This window comes from Bufo bufo, chromosome 7, assembly GCF_905171765.1.
Source record: "Bufo bufo chromosome 7, aBufBuf1.1, whole genome shotgun sequence".
Classification (NCBI taxonomy): Eukaryota; Metazoa; Chordata; class Amphibia; order Anura; family Bufonidae; genus Bufo; species Bufo bufo.
In genome coordinates, this window is record NC_053395.1 from 219,265,352 (window position 1) to 219,288,492 (window position 23,141).

The 23,141-nt window shown below is 43.2% G+C and overlaps 2 protein-coding genes across 2 annotated transcripts in view; one reads left to right on the forward strand and one right to left on the reverse strand.

The window, feature by feature from the left end:
• DNAJB2 (DnaJ heat shock protein family (Hsp40) member B2) overlaps window positions 1-557 on the forward strand; it is a 148,343-nt gene extending 147,786 nt beyond the window's left edge. Inside the window, exon 11 of the mRNA XM_040441582.1 lies at window positions 211-557. Coding sequence (XP_040297516.1) covers window positions 211-221 — 11 coding nt within the window. The 3' untranslated portion in view covers window positions 222-557. The remainder of the gene's footprint in view (window positions 1-210) is intronic.
• Window positions 558-3,863: 3,306 nt separating this feature from the next.
• PTPRN (protein tyrosine phosphatase receptor type N) overlaps window positions 3,864-23,141 on the reverse strand; it is an 84,021-nt gene continuing 64,743 nt past the window's right edge. The window contains 10 exon segments of the mRNA XM_040441531.1: window positions 3,864-5,834; window positions 5,964-6,037; window positions 6,332-6,396; window positions 11,140-11,193; window positions 12,219-12,385; window positions 12,940-13,059; window positions 13,148-13,225; window positions 14,605-14,678; window positions 15,212-15,359; window positions 15,487-15,696. Of these exon segments, the coding sequence (XP_040297465.1) occupies window positions 5,763-5,834; window positions 5,964-6,037; window positions 6,332-6,396; window positions 11,140-11,193; window positions 12,219-12,385; window positions 12,940-13,059; window positions 13,148-13,225; window positions 14,605-14,678; window positions 15,212-15,359; window positions 15,487-15,696 (1,062 nt within the window). The 3' untranslated portion in view covers window positions 3,864-5,762.

Below are 23,141 nucleotides of genomic sequence, written 5' to 3' on the forward strand. Positions count from 1 at the left end.
GGAAAAAAAAAAACCGCGTGCATTATGTAATGTGTGCAGATGGCCTTGATGTCTACGGGCAGCAAGAAACGTGAACTTCATCTGCAGCTCATCTTATCGGCTGGAACTGCTCCGAATTTTCAGTAGAACCTCTTCCCCCTCCCGAGTGCTGATCAATAATGACACGAAGCCCCGTGAACTGTCTACTGAATGTCTTGCTTTTCTCACTAGGTGTGTTCTGAGAATGGATTCAGTTCTGTTCCCATCGCCGGCCGGGGGGTTGCACGGGGAGCACAGACAACAAGCTCCCCCCTGACATACTACACCTTTCCTCTGCGCAGGTTTGGCACATGGGCTCCATCATCCTGACAGATTCAGGGGGACCCCCTCCCCCTATATTCTGCACTACACTGGAATGAGACTTTGATTTTTTGTTTTTTTTTTGTTTTTTTGGGAGCCGTGAAGGGGGGGGGGTTAGCACTTGTGGATTTCAAAGGGGCTGGACCCAAGGGACGTTCCATATTGGGGAATGCTTGGATAAGAAGTGGGGCTGCGTGTGTGATGCGTATTTATATACCTGAGTTCATGAGACGGGGGCTGAAGGGTTAACTACGAAGTTGTCTGTAATGAGCAAACCATCTGAAATAAACCTGACGACAACTTTTCATATATGTACATCTGTGTGCGTGTTCTTATACTGTGCTGGATACATGGAGAACGGTGAGCGAGGTGACTGCAATCGCTATAGAAAGGGGATATAGGGTTGTAGATGTTGCCTGAGGGGCCCCCAAACTCCACTGCCACATAAGAAACACCCAGGTGGAGGGCCTGTTACCGATTTTGCATTGTGACTCGGGGGCTTCAACTTCCCCCTATACAAGGGATGGGCAAAATGCAGCTCTCCAGCTGTTGTAAAACTACAACTCCCAGTCTGCCATCAGTCTACAGCAGGGCATGATGGGATTTGTAGTTTTACAACAGCTGGAGAGCCGCAGTTTGCCCATCCCTGCCCTATACCTTCACGGTTACCACGTCCCAGGGGATCATTGGATGTTACAGTATCCGCTAAACACAGGGAAGGCTGCTCAGGGCTGCCCTCTGGTGGAAGGTTTGATGACGTTTTATCTCTCTTGGGAGAGGAGAAGAGGGGCACTGCACCAACTGATGATGATGATCATGCAGGTGGTAAATTTTTGCCTACTACCACATAGTCATGCAGGCGTTACATAAATCACAACCCAGCACAAATCATAGTTGGCCCGAACTGTACCGAGAGCTCCATCAGCTCTGCTATGTCTTTGGTAAACGGGCTGTGCAGGATTAGAAAAAAATTATACATCTTCCAAATGCCTCCTAGCAACAGCGCCACCATGTCTATTGGTGGTTTGTTATATTGCATCTAAGCTCCCTTGAAGTGAATTAGGCTGAGCTGCAATACCAGATACAACCTGTAGACAGGTGTGGCACTGTTTATGAAAGAAAACAGTCATGTAATCCTGTATGTTCCCTTTAATGTCCACTATTCAGTTCATTATATAGTTTGGATTTTTTATGTCAAATGATATATTCTGGGTTTGTGCAGCCACCAGGAGGAGGTCACTGTATCTGCATTTATACAGCTAGAACTCAATGGGAGCTGTATAAATCTGTATGCAGTAAGCCCCCTCTAGTGGGAGCTGCAGGAGCTGTATAAATCTGTATGCAGTAAGCTCCCCCTGATGGTGGCTGCAGGAGCTGCATAAATCTATATACAGCAAGCTCCCCTGCTGGTGGCTGCAAGACGGTATAAATCTGTATGCAGTGAGCTCCCCCTAGTGGTGGCCGAAGGAGCTGTATAAATCTGTATGCAGTGAGCTCCCCCTAGTGGTGGCCGAAGGAGCTGTATAAATCTGCATGCAGTGAGCTCCCCCTAGTGGTGGCTGAAGGAGCTGTATAAATCTGTATGCAGTGAGCTCCCCCTGCTGGTGGCTGCAAGACAGTATAAATCTGTATGCAGTGAGCTCCCCCTAGTGGTGGCTGAAGGAGCTGTATAAATCTGTATGCAGTGAGTTTCCTAGTGGTGGCTGAAGGAGCTGTATAAATCTGTATGCAGTGAGCTCCCCTAGTGGTGACTGCAGGAGCTGTATAAATCTGTATGCAGTGAGCTCCCCCTAGTGGTGGCTGAAGGAGCTGTATAAATCTATGCAGTGAGCTCCCCCTAGTGGTGGCTGAAGTTGCTGTATAAATCTGTATGCAGTGAGCTCCCCCTAGTGGTGGCTGTAGGAGCTGTATAAATTTGTATGCAGTGAGCTCCCCCTAGTGGTGGCTAAAGGAGCGGTATAAATCTATGCAGGGAACTCCCCCTAGTGGTGGATGAAGGAGATGTATAAATCTGTATGCAGTGTGTTCCCCCTGCTGGTGGCTGCAGGAAAGTATAAATCTGTATGCAGTGAGCTCCCCCTAGTGGTGGCTGAAGGAGCGGTATAAATCTGTATGCAGTGAGCTCTCCCTGGTGGAGGCTGTAGGAAAGTATAAATCTGTATGCAGTGAGCTCCCCCTAGTGGTGGCTGAAGGAGCTGTATAAATCTGTATGCAGTGAGCTCCCCCTAGTGGAGGCCGAAGGAGCTGTATAAATCTGCATGCAGTGAGCTCCCCCTAGTGGTGGCTGAAGGAGCTGTAAAAATCTGTATGCAGTGAGCTCCCCCTGCTGGTGGCTGCAAGACAGTATAAATCTGTATGCAGTGAGCTCCCCCTAGTGGTGGCTGAAGGAGCTGTATAAATCTGTATGCAGTGAGTTTCCTAGTGGTGGCTGAAGGAGCTGTATAAATCTGTATGCAGTAAGCTCCCCCTAGTGGAGGCTGTAGGAAAGTATAAATCTGTATGCAGTGAGCTCCCCCTAGTGGTGGCTGAAGGAGCTGTATAAATCTGTATGCAGTGAGCCTCCCCCTAGTGGAGGCTGAAGGAGCTGTATAAATCTGTATGCAGTAAGCTCCCCCTAGTGGAGGCTGCAGGAAAGTATAAATTTGTATGCAGTGAGCTCCCCCTAGTGGAGGCTGCAGGTAGACGCTGAGAAGATGGAGAATCAGCACAGTAGCAGCAGGTCCCTTCTTACCACAGACCTCTACGGTAGGTGCGCCAACAAAACTGTGATACAATCTGAAGATGGCTTTGTGATGAAGTCCATGTAAACAACACAACAAAGTCATATAGAGTTATATCAGGTGGGTAATGTCTAGTGTTGAGTGAATCGTAGTTAACTAAGTGAACCTCGATCCCAGGAAAAAATTGATTGGTCACAAAGCCGAGTTTCCTCGCGCTTCGTGGTAATGAATAAATTTTTCCTGAAATGGCGGTAAAAAACAAAAAAATACATACCTCATCCATTTGCTTGCGGAGAGGCCATTGCGACCATCTGGAATGAAGAAAATGCGTAAAACCTTGCATGCGCTGCCGTGTGATGTCACTGATGATGTCACCACAGTGTGCACAAGATTTGGCGCGTTTTATTCAATCAAGATGGCCGCGACGGCCTCTCCGCAAGCAAATGGATGAAGTATGTATTTGTTTTTAACCAAGGATTAACCCCTGAAAGGTATTTGTCAGATTCCGCGATTACTGTTGAACACAGCATCTGAGGGGTTCAATGCCAGGGGGTGGTGCGATTGCCATCATTGCGCCCGCTACAATCGCCGTCATTGCGCCCGCTACATACAATGGAATGCGATTCGTGACAAAGTAATTCCTAACGAATCCTTCTTTGTGAACTTCGGCGAAGTAGCCGAATTGAATTTTTGATCAAGTCCATGGCTGGTGCCCATCAGCCCCTACAAGCCGCCCCAGTCGGCAGACCCTCCTCTGTGTAACTGACGACACGTGACGCCTTTTGCATTTGCACAAACGAAACACAATTACTTTATTCACATCAATATACAAAATTAAAGTCTATTATATCTCTCTAGAAATGATTCTCTGTTTTTTGGCGATGAAGTACGATGCCTTATGATCTAGAAAACATAAAGGGGGTGTAAGGCTGGGCAGTGAAAGCGCTACCTCGTCTCGTGCCTCCCCCCATGCCAATCCCCAGCGGAGAATGCAGCATATTCAGATACAGAGAAGATCGGACAGGACGGAATATGAGGGGCGGGGGCGTCACACATCACCCTGCCCCCTTACTAGACACCAACACCTATGGTCAGGCAACGATTCCCGTCTTTAAAACCTTTGGTTTCAATTCAAAATCTTTGCTTGCTGTCAGTGAACTTAAATAGTCCTGGTTATTGGTAAACTCTACAGGCCTAATACATGAGAGAGATTAGTGCAGCTCATGTAAAGCCCGCAAGGTATTACCATTTTCTAGACGCCTGCTTCTTGTCAATGAATTGAAGCATTGTTTAGATCTAGAGCCTGAAAAGTGGAACAGGCTTGGTCCTGCTCACAGCTGAGGGTTTGCTACATTTGTACTCAATATAGATAATCCTGGCATCAGCAGCAGTAATCTCTTTTGTCCTGCCCTGATAATCTGCTACAATGTAACTGCAGGTAAAATGTTTCACACATAGGATTGTCTAGTCTGGGTACAACTGTAACAAAACCTCAGCTGTGAGAAGTATCAGGTCTGTACAGGTTTTCAGTCTCTGGATGGGATGCAAACAACAATGGGGGGTCATCTATTAAGTGTTTTGTACGCCGGTCTTGATATCTCAACCACCGCCATTAAGTGCATCCTCTGGCATTGGGTGCACTTGGAATGAACTCTTTGTCAGCTGGTAGCTGGGATAGATTTCAGTCATCAGCTATGTCAGGAAAGTCCTGTAAAACGTCATGGCATGATGGCCCTGCCCACATCAAGCCCACTGTTTTGGAAAGTGGCAAGGGTGGGGTTAAAGCGCCATTTTTGTACAAATTACATTTTAAAAAGTTGCAGATCCATGGTTCGATACTTTTTAAAGAGCTTTCTGATGTAGGGGTTGTTAAATGCCCCCAACTTTATCATCATCATGTCATGTTACATTTTACCAGCACACATTGTAGCAAACTATCAGCACAGGAGACACTGATGTATTGTCTAGACTGGATACAATTATAGCAAACCCGCAGCTGTGAGAAGAATCTGGTCTTGGGTTTTCAAGCTATGAATCCAAATGATGTACCTATTCACTGACTGCAAGCCAAGATGGTGAGAAATTGAAACATTAAGTTTATTACAAAGTTGCAGAACTTTTCATTCAGCTTTATATACGGGGATGTTCACCAGTTTGGGAACTTTCACTGGAATTACCGGCAGGCTTCCACCAGATAGCGATATCCTAGATATAGACTGAACCCCACGTGGAATATATAGAAATATCTTCTTTCTTTTTTTTTTTTTTTTAAAGGTGCACTTGTGATAAGATCATGGATAAAGGGATATAAAACAGGGAGTATTCAGGTCTCTAGAACATTGTATTCCAGATGTAAGACCCTTGCTATAAGTGTTATTTTGGGGATTTCACCCCAGAGAACTTAGGAGACTAAGAACCAGTTTGCTGCTGGGAAACGTGAACAGACGTGACTACATGATAATGAGGTACTAGCAGCTCAGGGGTGAAGCATGGGGGACGAGGTAGCAAATGTTGGGCTAGAAATCAGGCAGTACTGGGATAAAAGCTTGGATAGGCAGTAGGGGCATGGAAGGGCAGCCTTGGCTCCCTGGCATGATGAGCAGAGAGAACACCGAACGGGTATTTGAGGACGGATCGAGCTGCCATCTCCGTAAGGCAGGTCCAGGTCACAACCTTGAGCGGGGAACCTTGGTCACCACGTTCTCATTGCGGCAGAGCCTTAAGAATCGCATTGACCTCCTCGGCCACAGCCGTCAGGGCAAATTCAAACTGATCCTAGAAACGACAGGAAAATGACCAATTAAAGGAGATGTGCCTTGTGCAGGGGGCGGAGCATGACACGGATTCTGTAGCCGCCTCTGTAAATAGTTACTATATCTTCTCCATGCACATTGTGTGTTATACCTTGGTTCGCACCAGCCCTGGCCTCTGGTCCCGGACATGTTCTAGTGAGGCAGCAATATCGATCTCCTTAACTCCTGCAGGACAGAGACATACCCCATATCAATCAGGTGCCCTCTCCGTTTCTTATACACCCTCCCCCACATTACAGAAATCCAAGTGCTGTGTTTGGCTGTGGGAGGACTCATCGCTGTGGATGTACTGTAATGCTCTGGTTTTCCTTTAGGGGCGCTGGAGGGAAAATGAGCATAGAAAATGGCAGCCACAATATGCAGCTGACTGATGCTGAGCAACCAAAGGGCATCATGGACACTGAATATCACTGGGGACACTCATGTCTTGTAGTGACATTTCTGGGTATGTTCTCTCACCTTTAGCCATGCGACTCAGAACCATGTCTACGAGGATGTAGGTCCCGGTCCTCCCGGCTCCATCACTAAGGGAAAAATATATCATAGGCAGATTACATCTCTAGTGTATGTACTGGGTTACGGTATAGCAGAGCTGTGCACCTGTAGTGTATGTACTGGGTCACGGTATAGCAGAGCTGTGCACCTGTAGTGTATGTACTGGGTCACGGTATAGCAGAGCTGTGCACCTGTAGTGTATGTACTGGGTTACAGTATAGCAGAGCTGTGCACCTGTAGTGTATGTACTGGGTCACGGTATAGCAGAGCTGTGCACCTGTAGTGTATGTACTGGGTTACAGTATAGCAGAGCTGTGCACCTGTAGTGTATGTACTAGGTCACGGTATAGCAGAGCTGTGCACCTGTAGTGTATGTACTGGGTCACGGTATAGCAGAGCTGTGCACCTGTAGTGTATGTACTGGGTCACGGTATAGCAGAGCTGTGCACCTGTAGTGTATGTCCTGGGTCACGGTATAGCAGAGCTGTGCACCTGTAGTGTATGTCCTGGATCACGGTATAGCAGAGCTGTGCACCTGTAGTGTATGTACTAGGTCACGGTAGCACTTGTAGTGCATGTACTGGGTTATAGTATAGCAGAGCTGTGCACCTGTAGTGTACGTACTGGGTTATAGTATAGCAGAGCTGTGCACCTGTAGTCTATGTCCTGGGTCACGGTATAGCAGAGCTGTGCACTTGTAGTGCATGTACTGGGTTACAGTATAGCAGAGCTGTGCACCTGTAATGTATGTACTGGGTTACGGTATAGCAGAGCTGTGCACCTGTAGTGTATGTACTGGGTCACAGTATAGCAGAGCTTTGCACCTGTAGTGTATGTCCTGGGTCACGGTATAGCAGAGCTGTGCACCTGTAGTGTATGTACTGGGTTACAGTATAGCAGAGCTGTGCACCTGTAGTGTATGTCCCGGGTCATGGTATAGCAGAGCTGTGCACCTGTAGTGTATGTCCCGGGTCACGGTATAGCAGAGCTGTGCACCTGTAGTGTATGTACTGGGTTATAGTATAGCAGAGCTGTGCACCTGTAGTGTATGTCCCGGGTCACGGTATAGCAGAGCTGTGCACCTGTAGTGTATGTCCTGGGTTATAGTATAGCAGAGCTGTGCACATGTAGTGCATGTACTGGGTTACGGTATAGCAGAGCTGTGCACATGTAGTATATGTACTGGGTTACGGTATAGCAGAGCTGTGCACCTGTAGTGTATGTCCTGGGTCACGGTATAGCAGAGCTGTGCACCTGTAGTGTATGTCCTGGGTCACGGTATAGCAGAGCTGTGCACCTGTAGTGCATGTCCTGGGTCACGGTATAGCAGAGCTGTGCACCTGTAGTGTGTATCCTGGATCACGGTATAGCAGAGCTGTGCACCTGTAGTGTATGTCCTGGGTTATAGTATAGCAGTGCTGTGCACCTGTAGTGTATGTACTGGGTCACGGTATAGCAGAGCTGTGCACCTGTAGTCTATGTCCTGGGTCACGGTATAGCAGAGCTGTGCACCTGTAGTGTATGTACTGGGTCACGGTATAGCAGAGCTGTGCACATGTAGTGCATGTACTGGGTTACGGTATAGCAGAGCTGTGCACCTGTAGTGTATGTACTGGGTCACGGTATAGCAGAGCTGTGCACCTGTAGTCTATGTCCTGGGTCACGGTATAGCAGAGCTGTGCACATGTAGTGCATGTACTGGGTTACAGTATAGCAGAGCTGTGCACCTGTAGTGTATGTCCCGGGTCATGGTATAGCAGAGCTGTGCACCTGTAGTGTATGTCCCGGGTCACGGTATAGCAGAGCTGTGCACCTGTAGTGTATGTACTGGGTCACGGTATAGCAGAGCTGTGCACATGTAGTGCATGTACTGGGTTACGGTATAGCAGAGCTGTGCACCTGTAGTGTATGTACTGGGTCACGGTATAGCAGAGCTGTGCACCTGTAGTCTATGTCCTGGGTCACGGTATAGCAGAGCTGTGCACCTGTAGTGTATGTCCTGGGTTATAGTATAGCAGTGCTGTGCACCTGTAGTGTATGTACTGGGTCACGGTATAGCAGAGCTGTGCACCTGTAGTCTATGTCCTGGGTCACGGTATAGCAGAGCTGTGCACCTGTAGTGTATGTACTGGGTCACGGTATAGCAGAGCTGTGCACATGTAGTGCATGTACTGGGTTACGGTATAGCAGAGCTGTGCACCTGTAGTGTATGTCCTGGGTCACGGTATAGCAGAGCTGTGCACATGTAGTGCATGTACTGGGTTACGGTATAGCAGAGCTGTGCACCTGTAGTGCATGTACTGGGTTACGGTATAGCAGAGCTGTGCACCTGTAGTGTATGTACTGGGTCACGGTATAGCAGAGCTGTGCACCTGTAGTCTATGTCCTGGGTCACGGTATAGCAGAGTTGTGCACATGTAGTGCATGTACTGGGTTACGGTATAGCAGAGCTGTGCACCTGTAGTCTATGTCCTGGGTCACGGTATAGCAGAGCTGTGCACCTGTAGTGTATGTACTGGGTCACGGTATAGCAGAGCTGTGCACCTGTAGTATATGTACTTGGTCACGGTATAGCAGAGCTGTGCACCTGTAGTATATGTACTGGGTCACGGTATAGCAGAGCTGTGCACCTGTAGTGCATGTACTGGGTCACGGTATAGCAGAGCTGTGCACCTGTAGTGCATGTACTGGGTCACGGTATAGCAGAGCTGTGCACCTGTAGTCTATGTCCTGGGTCACGGTATAGCAGAGCTGTGCACCTGTAGTCTATGTCCTGGGTCACGGTATAGTAGAGCTGTGCACCTGTAGTGTATGTACTGGGTCACGGTATAGCAGAGCTGTGCACCTGTAGTGTATGTCCCGGGTCACGGTATAGCAGAGCTGTGCACCTGTAGTGTATGTCCTGGGTCACGGTATAGCAGAGCTGTGCACCTGTAGTCTATGTCCTGGGTCACGGTATAGTAGAGCTGTGCACCTGTAGTGTATGTACTGGGTCACGGTATAGCAGAGCTGTGCACCTGTAGTGTATGTCCCGGGTCACGGTATAGCAGAGCTGTGCACCTGTAGTGTATGTCCCGGGTCACGGTATAGCAGAGCTGTGCACCTGTAGTGTATGTCCCGGGTCACGGTATAGCAGAGCTGTGCACCTGTAGTGTATGTCCCGGGTCACGGTATAGCAGAGCTGTGCACCTGTAGTGTATGTCCCGGGTCACGGTATAGCAGAGCTGTGCACCTGTAGTGTATGTCCCGGGTCACGGTATAGCAGAGCTGTGCACCTGTAGTGTATGTCCCGGGTCACGGTATAGCAGAGCTGTGCACCTGTAGTGTATGTCCCGGGTCACGGTATAGCAGAGCTGTGCACCTGTAGTGTATGTCCCGGGTCACGGTATAGCAGAGCTGTGCACCTGTAGTGTATGTACTGGGTCACGGTATAGCAGAGCTGTGCACCTGTAGTGTATGTCCCGGGTCACGGTATAGCAGAGCTGTGCACATGTAGTGCATGTACTGGGTCACGGTATAGCAGAGCTGTGCACCTGTAGTGTATGTCCCGGGTCACGGTATAGCAGAGCTGTGCACCTGTAGTGTATGTCCCGGGTCACGGTATAGCAGAGCTGTGCACCTGTAGTGTATGTCCCGGGTCACGGTATAGCAGAGCTGTGCACCTGTAGTGTATGTCCCGGGTCACGGTATAGTAGAGCTGTGCACCTGTAGTGTATGTACTGGGTCACGGTATAGCAGAGCTGTGCACCTGTAGTGTATGTCCCGGGTCACGGTATAGCAGAGCTGTGCACATGTAGTGCATGTACTGGGTCACGGTATAGCAGAGCTGTGCACCTGTAGTGTATGTCCCGGGTCACGGTATAGCAGAGCTGTGCACCTGTAGTGTATGTCCCGGGTCACGGTATAGCAGAGCTGTGCACCTGTAGTGTATGTCCCGGGTCACGGTATAGCAGAGCTGTGCACCTGTAGTGTATGTCCCGGGTCACGGTATAGCAGAGCTGTGCACATGTAGTGTATGTCCTGGGTCACGGTATAGCAGAGCTGTGCACCTGTAGTGTATGTCCCGGGTCACGGTATAGCAGAGCTGTGCACCTGTAGTGTATGTCCCGGGTCACGGTATAGTAGAGCTGTGCACCTGTAGTGTATGTACTGGGTCACGGTATAGCAGAGCTGTGCACCTGTAGTGTATGTCCCGGGTCACGGTATAGCAGAGCTGTGCACATGTAGTGCATGTACTGGGTCACGGTATAGCAGAGCTGTGCACATGTAGTGCATGTACTGGGTTACGGTATAGCAGAGCTGTGCACCTGTAGTCTATGTCCTGGGTCACGGTATAGCAGAGCTGTGCACCTGTAGTGTATGTACTGGGTCACGGTATAGCAGAGCTGTGCACCTGTAGTATATGTACTGGGTCACGGTATAGCAGAGCTGTGCACCTGTAGTATATGTACTTGGTCACGGTAAAGCAGAGCTGTGCACCTGTAGTGTATGTCCCGGGTCACGGTATAGCAGAGCTGTGCACCTGTAGTGTATGTCCCGGGTCACGGTATAGCAGAGCTGTGCACCTGTAGTGTATGTCCCGGGTCACGGTATAGCAGAGCTGTGCACCTGTAGTGTATGTACTGGGTCACGGTATAGCAGAGCTGTGCACATGTAGTGTATGTACTGGGTCACGGTATAGTAGAGCTGTGCACATGTAGTGTATGTACTGGGTCACGGTATAGTAGAGCTGTGCACATGTAGTGTATGTCTATGTGAGACTGTACTGTTACCTGCAGTGCACAATAATGGGGCAGGATCGTCCTCGGAAAGATTTGTTCACCTTCCTGTAACACAAGACGGCACATTCACACCAGTATCACCAGTTATTACTGCCACTTACTGACCCCCCCATCCCATGTAAGACAAGTCCCCCCATACACCATACAAAGTCTATGCACCAGGTTCGGGGGCGTTCCAGGTTCATGACGTCCATGGTAAAGAGGAGGTTGTCAGACCCCTTCTCTCTAGTGTCACCTTCTGCCTCTCTCCAGCATTGAGACTAGAGGACAGATGGTGCCCCCTGGTGGCGGAGGCGCGTCCCACCTGCTCATGATCACTTTTGTGACTATGCAACTGAGACCAAAATTACAAGCTGCAAATCACAAAAATGACAAGGGCAGCCGTGAGCTGATACCCAGGAAGATGCAAGGAGGAGAATAAAGAGGCTCCAAGACAGGATCAGGAGGCCGCGCGTCTGTGAAGAAACAAGTCGCGGAAACGTATCACCTCCTGCAGTATAAAGGTTTATCAGCGCAGTCAGGGCTGGTGAGGGAAGGAGTTTCCAGTTTTACTTCATTAAAGCAGAATCATTATATCCTCAATAGTTTGACAATTTTCTAATGTACTTTGTGTTTCAGTTCTTCACCATTTTCAAGATCTTCGCTTGCTGTCAGTGAGTGAGAACACTCTCACACATGAAAACCTGTAAAGATTTGTTTAATTCTCACAGCTGAGGGTTATTACAGTCGTATCCAGTCGGGACAATCCTCTGAGAACTAAAGGCAACAGCAACACAAATGTCTACTGCCCTGGTAGTTTGTTACAATGTATCAGTGCAGGTAAAATGTATCAGTCTGGAGTCTAAGCAGGGGATTTTCTAAACTGGATACAATTGTAAAAAGTCATCAGTTTTGAGACGTTATTGGGTTATATTCACACGTTGCAGATTTCTTGTTAAAACATTTGATTCTGTCCCTTTCATCTGCATGGGGTTTGCAGAAATTCTCACCTCCCAAGGATCTTCACAAGACCCCAGCCTACACGGATGACCTGTCTTAGGCTGTAAATGAAAAGAGATTGGGGCGCTCACCTGCGGAAGTCCAGCAATGGGCGAGTGCTGCTGGGGATGCCCTCTGCTGGCCAGCTCAGGAAGTGGAATTGTGTAAGAGTTCGGGTCTCTTGGGTTTGGACATTCTTTAGGTAAAAACTGCGAACCAGGAAATCTTCACACCAGATATGTTCAGACACAAGATTCACCTGAGACGAAGAAAAATATAAAACATGTGACCTAAGCCAAATATCTACTATAATGCACAACTAAGTAATATCTTAAAGTGGACCTCCACCTTTTTGCACCATTTCACTTTCAAAAAATTGAATGTAACTTTATAGCAGTCAGAGCTTTTTTTTAGTTAAGAGGTAAAATTCTACCTGCCTGCAGCACCACTAGGGGGAGCTCACAGCATACTGTTTTCTTATTCAGGTCCATATAAGTAATATTCATTGAGCTCCCCCTAGAGGTGGCTGCAGGCAGCAGTAAACTCATCCTTATGCAGGGGATTAAGACACATTAGGAACATCATTTCGAAGGGGAAAGGAGAACTTAATGTTGGTCACTGATTAACATAAATTGCTAAAAAAAAATCTCAAAGAGGTTCTGCAGCAGCTGATGGGTGACTGGGTGAACCAGACATTGTGAAGTTGCCCAGTCTAAAAATGTAGATTCACTTTTGGGTCCCCGCAACATTTGCAGCCTTCCATGCGGGGTGTCCACATAGACTGGGGTACGCTGGAGCAGAGGCTTCACTGACCTCGTAGATGTGGTAGAGAGAGGATCCTTCATCAGGCCAATAGCGATCGCACTGCTTAACCCCGTCCTCCACCAGGGGGCTCAGCATCACTATCACTGTGCAGCCGTTCTCCCAAACCATCTAGAGAGGAGAAGAACCGACGTGATCCCGGGTGATATTACACAGATCTACGGACGAGGCAGGAGACATTATAATAATCCAAACTCACCTGCCAGAAATCAGCAATGGTGTGAGAGAGGGGCCCCTGGGTGGCGATGTAAGCTGGCATACGAGGGTCGTGTTCAATCTGTGATAGAGAATCATAGAAACCGACAATAGAAAATATCTGTAAATATCTGATTCACCATCTCTATTAACAAGACTGGAGAACATTCTATCTCATATCTCTCTATCTATAGAAAGAAAGATTAGCAGCGCAGCAAATAGCAGATATAGACTGAGGTGCAACACAGAAGTAGACAAATCATCCATCTCATATCTATCTATCTATCTATCTATCTATCTATCTCATGTCTATCTATCTATCTCTCTCTCTCATATCTATCTATCTAATATCTCTCTATCTATAGAAAGAAAGATTAGCAGCAAATAGCAGATATAGACTGAGGTGCAACACAGAAGTAGACAAATCATCCATCTCATATCTATCTATCTATCTATCTATCTATCTCATGTCTATCTATCTATCTCTCTCTCTCATATCTATCTATCTAATATCTCTCTATCTATAGAAAGAAAGATTAGCAGCAAATAGCAGATATAGACTGAGGTGCAACACAGAAGTAGACAAATCATCCATCTCATATCTATCTATCTATCTCATATCTATCTATCTACAGATAAGGACGGGTTTACATCAGCGTTATGGATTGTTATAATGGATCAAAACGGAATGCCTTTAAAAGGCTTCCGTTTTTACTTCCGTCATAATACAAGTCTATGGGCAGCATAATGGATCCGTCCTGGTTTCCGTTATGTAGGACTGGACTCCTGCATAACATTAATTGATTATGAAGGATCAATACGGAATGCCTCTTAAAGGCGTTTTGAATTCCATGGATTCCGTTATTTTCCATTATAACCATGTTATAACGGAAAACAATGACGGAATCTATAACACTGATGTGAACCTGCCCTAAGGGTGCATTCACATCAACGTTTAGCTTTCCGTTCTTCTGATCTGTCAAAAGAAGAGAGAGAGAGAAAAAACAGGATTCTGTTGCATCAGTTGTCATCCATCTGTATGAGATCCGTTTATTTAAATGGGGAAAAAAGTCCTGCATGCAGGGATCTTAGACAGAAAAAACAGATCTTAGACAGAAAAGGTTCAAACGGATGACAACTGATGCAACAGGATCCGTTTTTTTTTTTTACAGGATCCTCTTTTTTTCTCTTCTTCTGACGATCAGAAGAACGGAAAGCTAAACGGCCATGTGAACTCAGCCTAAGCGATTACAATTCCTGTACATTACTTCCAGCCCTGGCCGTTACTTTGGTTGATGCCAGCTCCATGTATCCATTACCAGTGAGAACCATTTGTAAGCTCTTCCCGGGGAACATCTTGTTCTGGTAGTAGTACTGCTTGTTGGGTGTTGCAATATTAGCAGCTGGAGAACAACATGTGACTTATCTGATTTACAGGAACAATCGGTGACTATTACGTACGATGGGACTGGCGTTGATATAATCGCTGCGGGACGGGTTGTTATCGCTCCTCAGCTTTATACGCGCGTGGTCGTCTACAGGGGAGACAGAAAGTCTGAAATCACCGAGGGAACAAGGAGAAAACACTGAATCCACATAACGAATCAGCAGGAGAAAATGGCGACCAGCTACGTCTAAATAGACCTGGTATATGTGGGCATGCCCAGAGGGGCACCACAAAGCCCAGCCTACTGCTAACATTTGCCCTGTGAGGATCTCAATGGTCCCCATTGTATATCTATGCAGTGTCGTATGTCGCCAATAGGCTCTAAGGTTAAAGGGGTTGTCCACAAACAGCACCACACCTGTCCACAGGCTGTTTGTGGTATTGCAGCTCAGTACCATTCACTTCAATGGAGCTGAGCTGCAGTCCCAGGCATAATGCATGAACAGGCGCAGGGCTGTTATTCAGATAAAGCCACAATAGTTTACTAATCCTGGACAACCCCTTTAAACTGCGCGATGTGCATATTTTGCAGGATTTATTGGAGGTCGCTCTCACTTGCTGGGGATTGTAGTGAGGAGACATGGCGTCAGCTTAGTGGTAAAATATAACTATGGCACTCACAAGGTACAAAGTCTGGATTCCTATTCTTCTTCAGGTTGGTATCATTCTTGGCAATAGAGCAAGCGTTTGGCTCAGCCTGGTAGGCACCCAGGGCTTGCCACTCCTTGGCCAGACGATCCCTATTTCTCATATGATCTTCCATGTATGCCTGCAGGGGGTCACGGCAAAAATATGGGGCATTTACTAAACTAAAATGACTCCAATCACAAAAGACGAGCATCTAATATCATTCACGTGCGGAGGCTTTTTACGATCGCCCTACGCATTTCACTCACCAGGATCATGTGACCGGTAGAAATGTCCATGTTAGACTGTACGGGCTCCTCACACCAGGACGGGGTACTGCTGTGGGAACTGGGGCTTGGTTGTGGGACATCACTAAATTGGGAAGACACGCTGCTTACACGGGAGTTCTCCGCCGCTGCCCCAGTTCCCTCTGTGCGACTGAAGAGAGATTTCCCAGCCATGTGCTGCCTGCAAAGGTCCTGCATTGAGATGGAAAGACATAAAGAAGCAAGTTATCTCGACCTATGTGATTAGAAGGACAGAACTGACTTTAGTAGTTACGGAAAGCTCCAAAGATAAGCCTTGTCTATTCGGGCTGAATGGTAAGAAGTGGCGTACTCGACGGGATGTGACAAGGCAGCCAAAGTCAAAGACACAGAGTTAGATCTGAGACACCAGGTACCAATCTTACATCCAATGGATAGAATAATAGGCTGAGCGACCCAATCTCATACATAAATAATGGCACTTTATGTTTCACAAAACCTTAAAGTGAATTTCCAGTCACCATTGATATTAAGGAGAAGGTTCATTTACTGCAAATCTCCAATATCTACCTATTACCTGAATAGAAGCTATTTGGGTAATAAGAGAAAACAATGGTTAGGAAATCAAATTTAAGACAACCGCTCTGCCTCATGCTTTCAGCCGTCGCCATATATTGTACGTGAAGAAAAGAAAAGCCGTTGTAGAAAGAATCTTCCTATCCCAAATGCCTCGGCTGTTCAGAGAATACCAGCTCCATAAACAGCAATAAGAGCAGGCATAGGGAATCTGATTATCTCCTCCTGCTCTTTGCAATTGCTCCAGTAAGTGAAACGGTTAATAGCTTTATAGAAAACAATTGCTGTAAATGCAAACACAAAAATAAGCAAAGGTCGATTTCAGTAATATAATAAATGTAAGAAGAACTTTCTCCTGTGTTTTAAGTATACTTACTGTAGTAACAGTGCTCTCCGTGACAAAAAAATTATAATTAGTATAATAATACTGCCCTCTATGTGAAAGAATAGGTTAGAGAATATAACTACTATAATACTGCCTCCTATGTACAAGAATATAACTACTATAATACTGCTCCTATGTACAAGAATATAACTACTATAATACTGCTCCTATGTACAAGAATATAACTACTATAATACTGCCTCCTATGTACAAGAATATAACTACTATAATACTGCCTCCTGTGTACAGGAATATAATTACTATAATACTGCCCCCTATGTACAAGAATATAACTACTATAATACTGCTCCTATGTACAAGAATATAACTGCTATAATACTGCTCCTATGTACAAGAATATAACTACTATAATACTGCTCCTATGTACAAGAATATAACTACTATAATACTCCTCCTATGTACAAGAATATAACTACTATAATACTGCCTCCTATGTACAAGAATATAACTACTATAATACTGCTCCTATGTACTGTACAAGAATATAACTACTATAATACTGCTCCTATGTACAAGAATATAACTACTATAATACTGCTCCTATGTACAGTACAAGAATATAACTACTATAATACTCCTCCTATGTACAAGAATATAACTACTATAATATTGCCTCCTATGTACAAGAATATAACTACTATAATACTGCCCCTATGTACAAGAATATAACTACTATAATACTGCTCCTATGTACAAGAATATAACTACTATAATACTGCTCCTATGTACAGGAATATAACTACTATAATACTGCTCCTATGTACAAGAATATAACTACTATAATACTCCTCCTATGTACAAGAATATAACTACTATAATACTGCCTCCTATGTACAAGAATATAACTACTATAATACTGCTCCTATGTACAAGAATATAACTACTATAATACTGCTCCTATGTACAAGAATATAACTACTATAATACTGCCTCCTATGTACAAGAATATAACTACTATAATACTGCTACTATGTACAAGAATATAACTACTATAATACTGCTCCTATGTACAAGAATATAACTACTATAATACTGCTCCTATGTACAAGAATATAACTACTATAATACTGCTCCTATGTACAAGAATATAACTACTATAATACTGCTCCTATGTACAAGAATATAACTACTATAATACTGCTCCTATGCACAAGAATATAACTACTATAATACTGCTCCTATGTACAAGAATATAACTACTATAATACTGCTCCTATATACAAGAATATAACTACTATAATACTGCTCCTATGTACAAGAATATAACTACTATAATACTGCTCCTATGCACAAGAATATAACTACTATAATACTGCTCCTATGTACAAGAATATAACTACTATAATACTGCCTCCTATGTACAAGAATATAACTACTATAATACTACTCCTATGTACAAGAATATAACTACTATAATACTGCCTCCTATGTACAAGAATATAACTACTATAATACTCCTCCTATGTACAAGAATATAACTACTATAATACTGCCTCCTGTGTACAAGAATATAACTACTATAATACTGCTCCTATGTACAAGAATATAACTACTATAATACTGCTCCTATGTACAAGAATATAACTACTATAATACTCCTCCTATGTACAAGAATATAACTACTATAATACTGCCTCCTATGTACAAGAATATTGGGCCCTACAGTATTGGGCCCTATTCTCTTCAATATATTTATTAATGATCTTGTAGAAGGCTTGCATAGTAAAATATCAATTTTCGCAGATGACACTAAACTGTGTAAAGTAATTAACACTGAAGAGGACAGTATACTGCTACAGAGGGATCTGGATAGATTGGAGGCTTGGGCAGATAAGTGGCAGATGAGGTTTAACACTGACAAATGTAAAGTTATGCACATGGGAAGGAATAATGCAAGTCACCCGTACATACTAAATGGTAAAACACTCGGTAACACTGACATGGAAAAGGATCTAGGAATTTTAATAAACAGCAAACTAAGCTGCAAAAAACAGTGTCAGGCAGCTGCTGCCAAGGCCAATAGGATAATGGGTTGCATCAAAAGGGGCATAGATGCCCGTGATGAGAACATATTCCTACTACTTTACAAATCACTGGTCAGACCACACATGGAGGACTGTGTACAGTTCTGGGCTCCTGTGAACAAGGCAGACATAGCAGAGCTGGAGAGGGTCCAGAGGAGGGCAACTAAAGTAATAACTGGAATGGGGCAACTACAGTACCCTGAAAGATTATCAACATTAGGGTTATTCACGTTAGAAAAAAGACGACTGAGGGGAGATCTAATTACTATGTATAAATATATCAGGGGGCAGTACAGAGATCACTCCCATCATCTATTTATCCCCAGGACTGTGACGAGGGGACATCCTCTGCGTTTGGAGGAAAGAAGGTTTGTACACAAACATAGAAGAGGATTCTTTACGGTAAGAGCAGTGAGACTATGGAGCTCTCTGCCTGAGGAGGTGGTGATGGTGAGTACAATAAAGGAATTCAGGAGGGGCCTGGATGTATTTCTGGAGGGTAATAATATTACAGGCTATAGCTACTAGAGAGGGGTCGCTGATCCAGGGAGTTATTCTGATGCCTGATTGGAGTCGGGAAGGAATTTTTTATTCCCCTAAAGTGAGGAAAATTGGCTTCTACCTCACAGGGGTTTTTTTTTTTGCCTTCCTCTGGATCAACTTGTAGGATGACAGGCCGAACTGGATGGACAAATGTCTTTTTTCGGCCTTATGTACTATGTTACTACTATGTTACTATGTTACTAAGAATATAACTACTATAATACTGCTCCTATGTACAAGAATATAACTACTATAATACTGCTCCTATGTACAATAATATAACTACTATAATACTGCTCCTATGTACAAGAATATAACTACTATAATACTCCTCCTATGTACAAGAATATACCTACTATAATACTGCTCCTATGTACAAGAATATAACTACTATAATACTGCCTCCTATGTACAGGAATATAACTACTATAATACTGCCTCCTATGTACAGGAATATAACTACTATAATACTGCATCCTATGTACAAGAATATAACTACTATAATACTGCTCCTATGTACAAGAATATAACTACTATAATACTTCTCCTATGTACAAGAATATACCTACTATAATACTACCTCCTATGTACAAGAATATAACTACTATAATACTGCCTCCTATGTACAATAATATAACTAATATAATACTGCTCCTATGTACAAGAATATAACTACTATAATACTTCTCCTATGTACAAGAATATACCTACTATAATACTGCCTCCTATGTACAAGAATATAACTAATATAATACTGCTCCTATGTACAATAATATAACTACTATAATACTGATCCTATGTACAAGAATATAACTAGTATAATACTGCATCCAATGTACAAGAATATAACTACTATAATACTGCTCCTATGTACAAGAATATAACTACTAGAATACTGCTCCTATGTACAAGAATTTAACTACTATAATACTGCCTCCTATGTACAAGAATATAACTACTATAATAATGCCTCCTATGTACAAGAATATAATTACTATAATACTGCTCCTATATACAAGAATATAACTACTATAATACTGCTCCTATGTACAAGAATATAACTACTATAATACTGCCTCCTATGTACAAGAATATAACTACTATAATACTGCCCCTATGTACAAGAATATAACTACTATAATACTCCTCCTATGTACAAGAATATAACTACTATAATACTGCCTCCTATGTACAAGAATATAACTACTATAATACTGCTCCTATGTACAAGAATATAACTACTATAATACTGCTCCTATGTACAAGAATATAACTACTATAATACTGCCTCCTATGTACAAGAATATAACTACTATAATACTGCTACTATGTACAAGAATATAACTACTATAATACTGCTCCTATGTACAAGAATATAACTACTATAATACTGCTCCTATGTACAAGAATATAACTACTATAATACTGCTCCTATGTACAAGAATATAACTACTATAATACTGCTCCTATGTACAAGAATATAACTACTATAATACTGCTCCTATGTACAAGAATATAACTACTATAATACTGCTCCTATGCACAAGAATATAACTACTATAATACTGCTCCTATGTACAAGAATATAACTACTATAATACTGCTCCTATATACAAGAATATAACTACTATAATACTGCTCCTATGTACAAGAATATAACTACTATAATACTGCTCCTATGCACAAGAATATAACTACTATAATACTGCTCCTATGTACAAGAATATAACTACTATAATACTGCCTCCTATGTACAAGAATATAACTACTATAATACTACTCCTATGTACAAGAATATAACTACTATAATACTGCCTCCTATGTACAAGAATATAACTACTATAATACTCCTCCTATGTACAAGAATATAACTACTATAATACTGCCTCCTGTGTACAAGAATATAACTACTATAATACTGCTCCTATGTACAAGAATATAACTACTATAATACTGCTCCTATGTACAAGAATATAACTACTATAATACTCCTCCTATGTACAAGAATATAACTACTATAATACTGCCTCCTATGTACAAGAATATTGGGCCCTACAGTATTGGGCCCTATTCTCTTCAATATATTTATTAATGATCTTGTAGAAGGCTTGCATAGTAAAATATCAATTTTCGCAGATGACACTAAACTGTGTAAAGTAATTAACACTGAAGAGGACAGTATACTGCTACAGATGGATCTTGATAGATTGGAGGCTTGGGCAGATAAGTGGCAGATGAGGTTTAACACTGACAAATGTAAAGTTATGCACATGGGAAGGAATAATGCAAGTCACCCGTACATACTAAATGGTAAAACACTCGGTAACACTGACATGGAAAAGGATCTAGGAATTTTAATAAACAGCAAACTAAGCTGCAAAAAACAGTGTCAGGCAGCTGCTGCCAAGGCCAATAGGATAATGGGTTGCATCAAAAGGGGCATAGATGCCCGTGATGAGAACATATTCCTACTACTTTACAAATCACTGGTCAGACCACACATGGAGGACTGTGTACAGTTCTGGGCTCCTGTGAACAAGGCAGACATAGCAGAGCTGGAGAGGGTCCAGAGGAGGGCAACTAAAGTAATAACTGGAATGGGGCAACTACAGTACCCTGAAAGATTATCAACATTAGGGTTATTCACGTTAGAAAAAAGACGACTGAGGGGAGATCTAATTACTATGTATAAATATATCAGGGGGCAGTACAGAGATCACTCCCATCATCTATTTATCCCCAGGACTGTGACGAGGGGACATCCTCTGCGTTTGGAGGAAAGAAGGTTTGTACACAAACATAGAAAAGGGTTCTTTACGGTAAGAGCAGTGAGACTATGGAGCTCTCTGCCTGAGGAGGTGGTGATGGTGAGTACAATAAAGGAATTCAGGAGGGGCCTGGATGTATTTCTGGAGGGTAATAATATTACAGGCTATAGCTACTAGAGAGGGGTCGCTGATCCAGGGAGTTATTCTGATGCCTGATTGGAGTCGGGAAGGAATTTTTTATTCCCCTAAAGTGAGGAAAATTGGCTTCTACCTCACAGGGTTTTTTTTTTTTGCCTTCCTCTGGATCAACTTGTAGGATGACAGGCCGAACTGGATGGACAAATGTCTTTTTTCGGCCTTATGTACTATGTTACTACTATGTTACTATGTTACTAAGAATATAACTACTATAATACTGCTCCTATGTACAAGAATATAACTACTATAATACTGCTCCTATGTACAATAATATAACTACTATAATACTGCTCCTATGTACAAGAATATAACTACTATAATACTCCTCCTATGTACAAGAATATACCTACTATAATACTGCTCCTATGTACAAGAATATAACTACTATAATACTCCTCCTATGTACAAGAATATACCTACTATAATACTGCTCCTATGTACAAGAATATAACTACTATAATACTGCCTCCTATGTACAGGAATATAACTACTATAATACTGCCTCCTATGTACAGGAATATAACTACTATAATACTGCATCCTATGTACAAGAATATAACTACTATAATACTGCTCCTATGTACAAGAATATAACTACTATAATACTTCTCCTATGTACAAGAATATACCTACTATAATACTGCCTCCTATGTACAATAATATAACTAATATAATACTGCTCCTATGTACAAGAATATAACTACTATAATACTTCTCCTATGTACAAGAATATACCTACTATAATACTGCCTCCTATGTACAAGAATATAACTAATATAATACTGCTCCTATGTACAATAATATAACTACTATAATACTGATCCTATGTACAAGAATATAACTAGTATAATACTGCATCCAATGTACAAGAATATAACTACTATAATACTGCTCCTATGTACAAGAATATAACTACTAGAATACTGCTCCTATGTACAAGAATTTAACTACTATAATACTGCCTCCTATGTACAAGAATATAACTACTATAATAATGCCTCCTATGTACAAGAATATAATTACTATAATACTGCTCCTATATACAAGAATATAACTACTATAATACTGCTCCTATGTACAAGAATATAACTACTACAATACTGCTCCTATGAACAAGAATATAACTACTATAATACTTCTCCT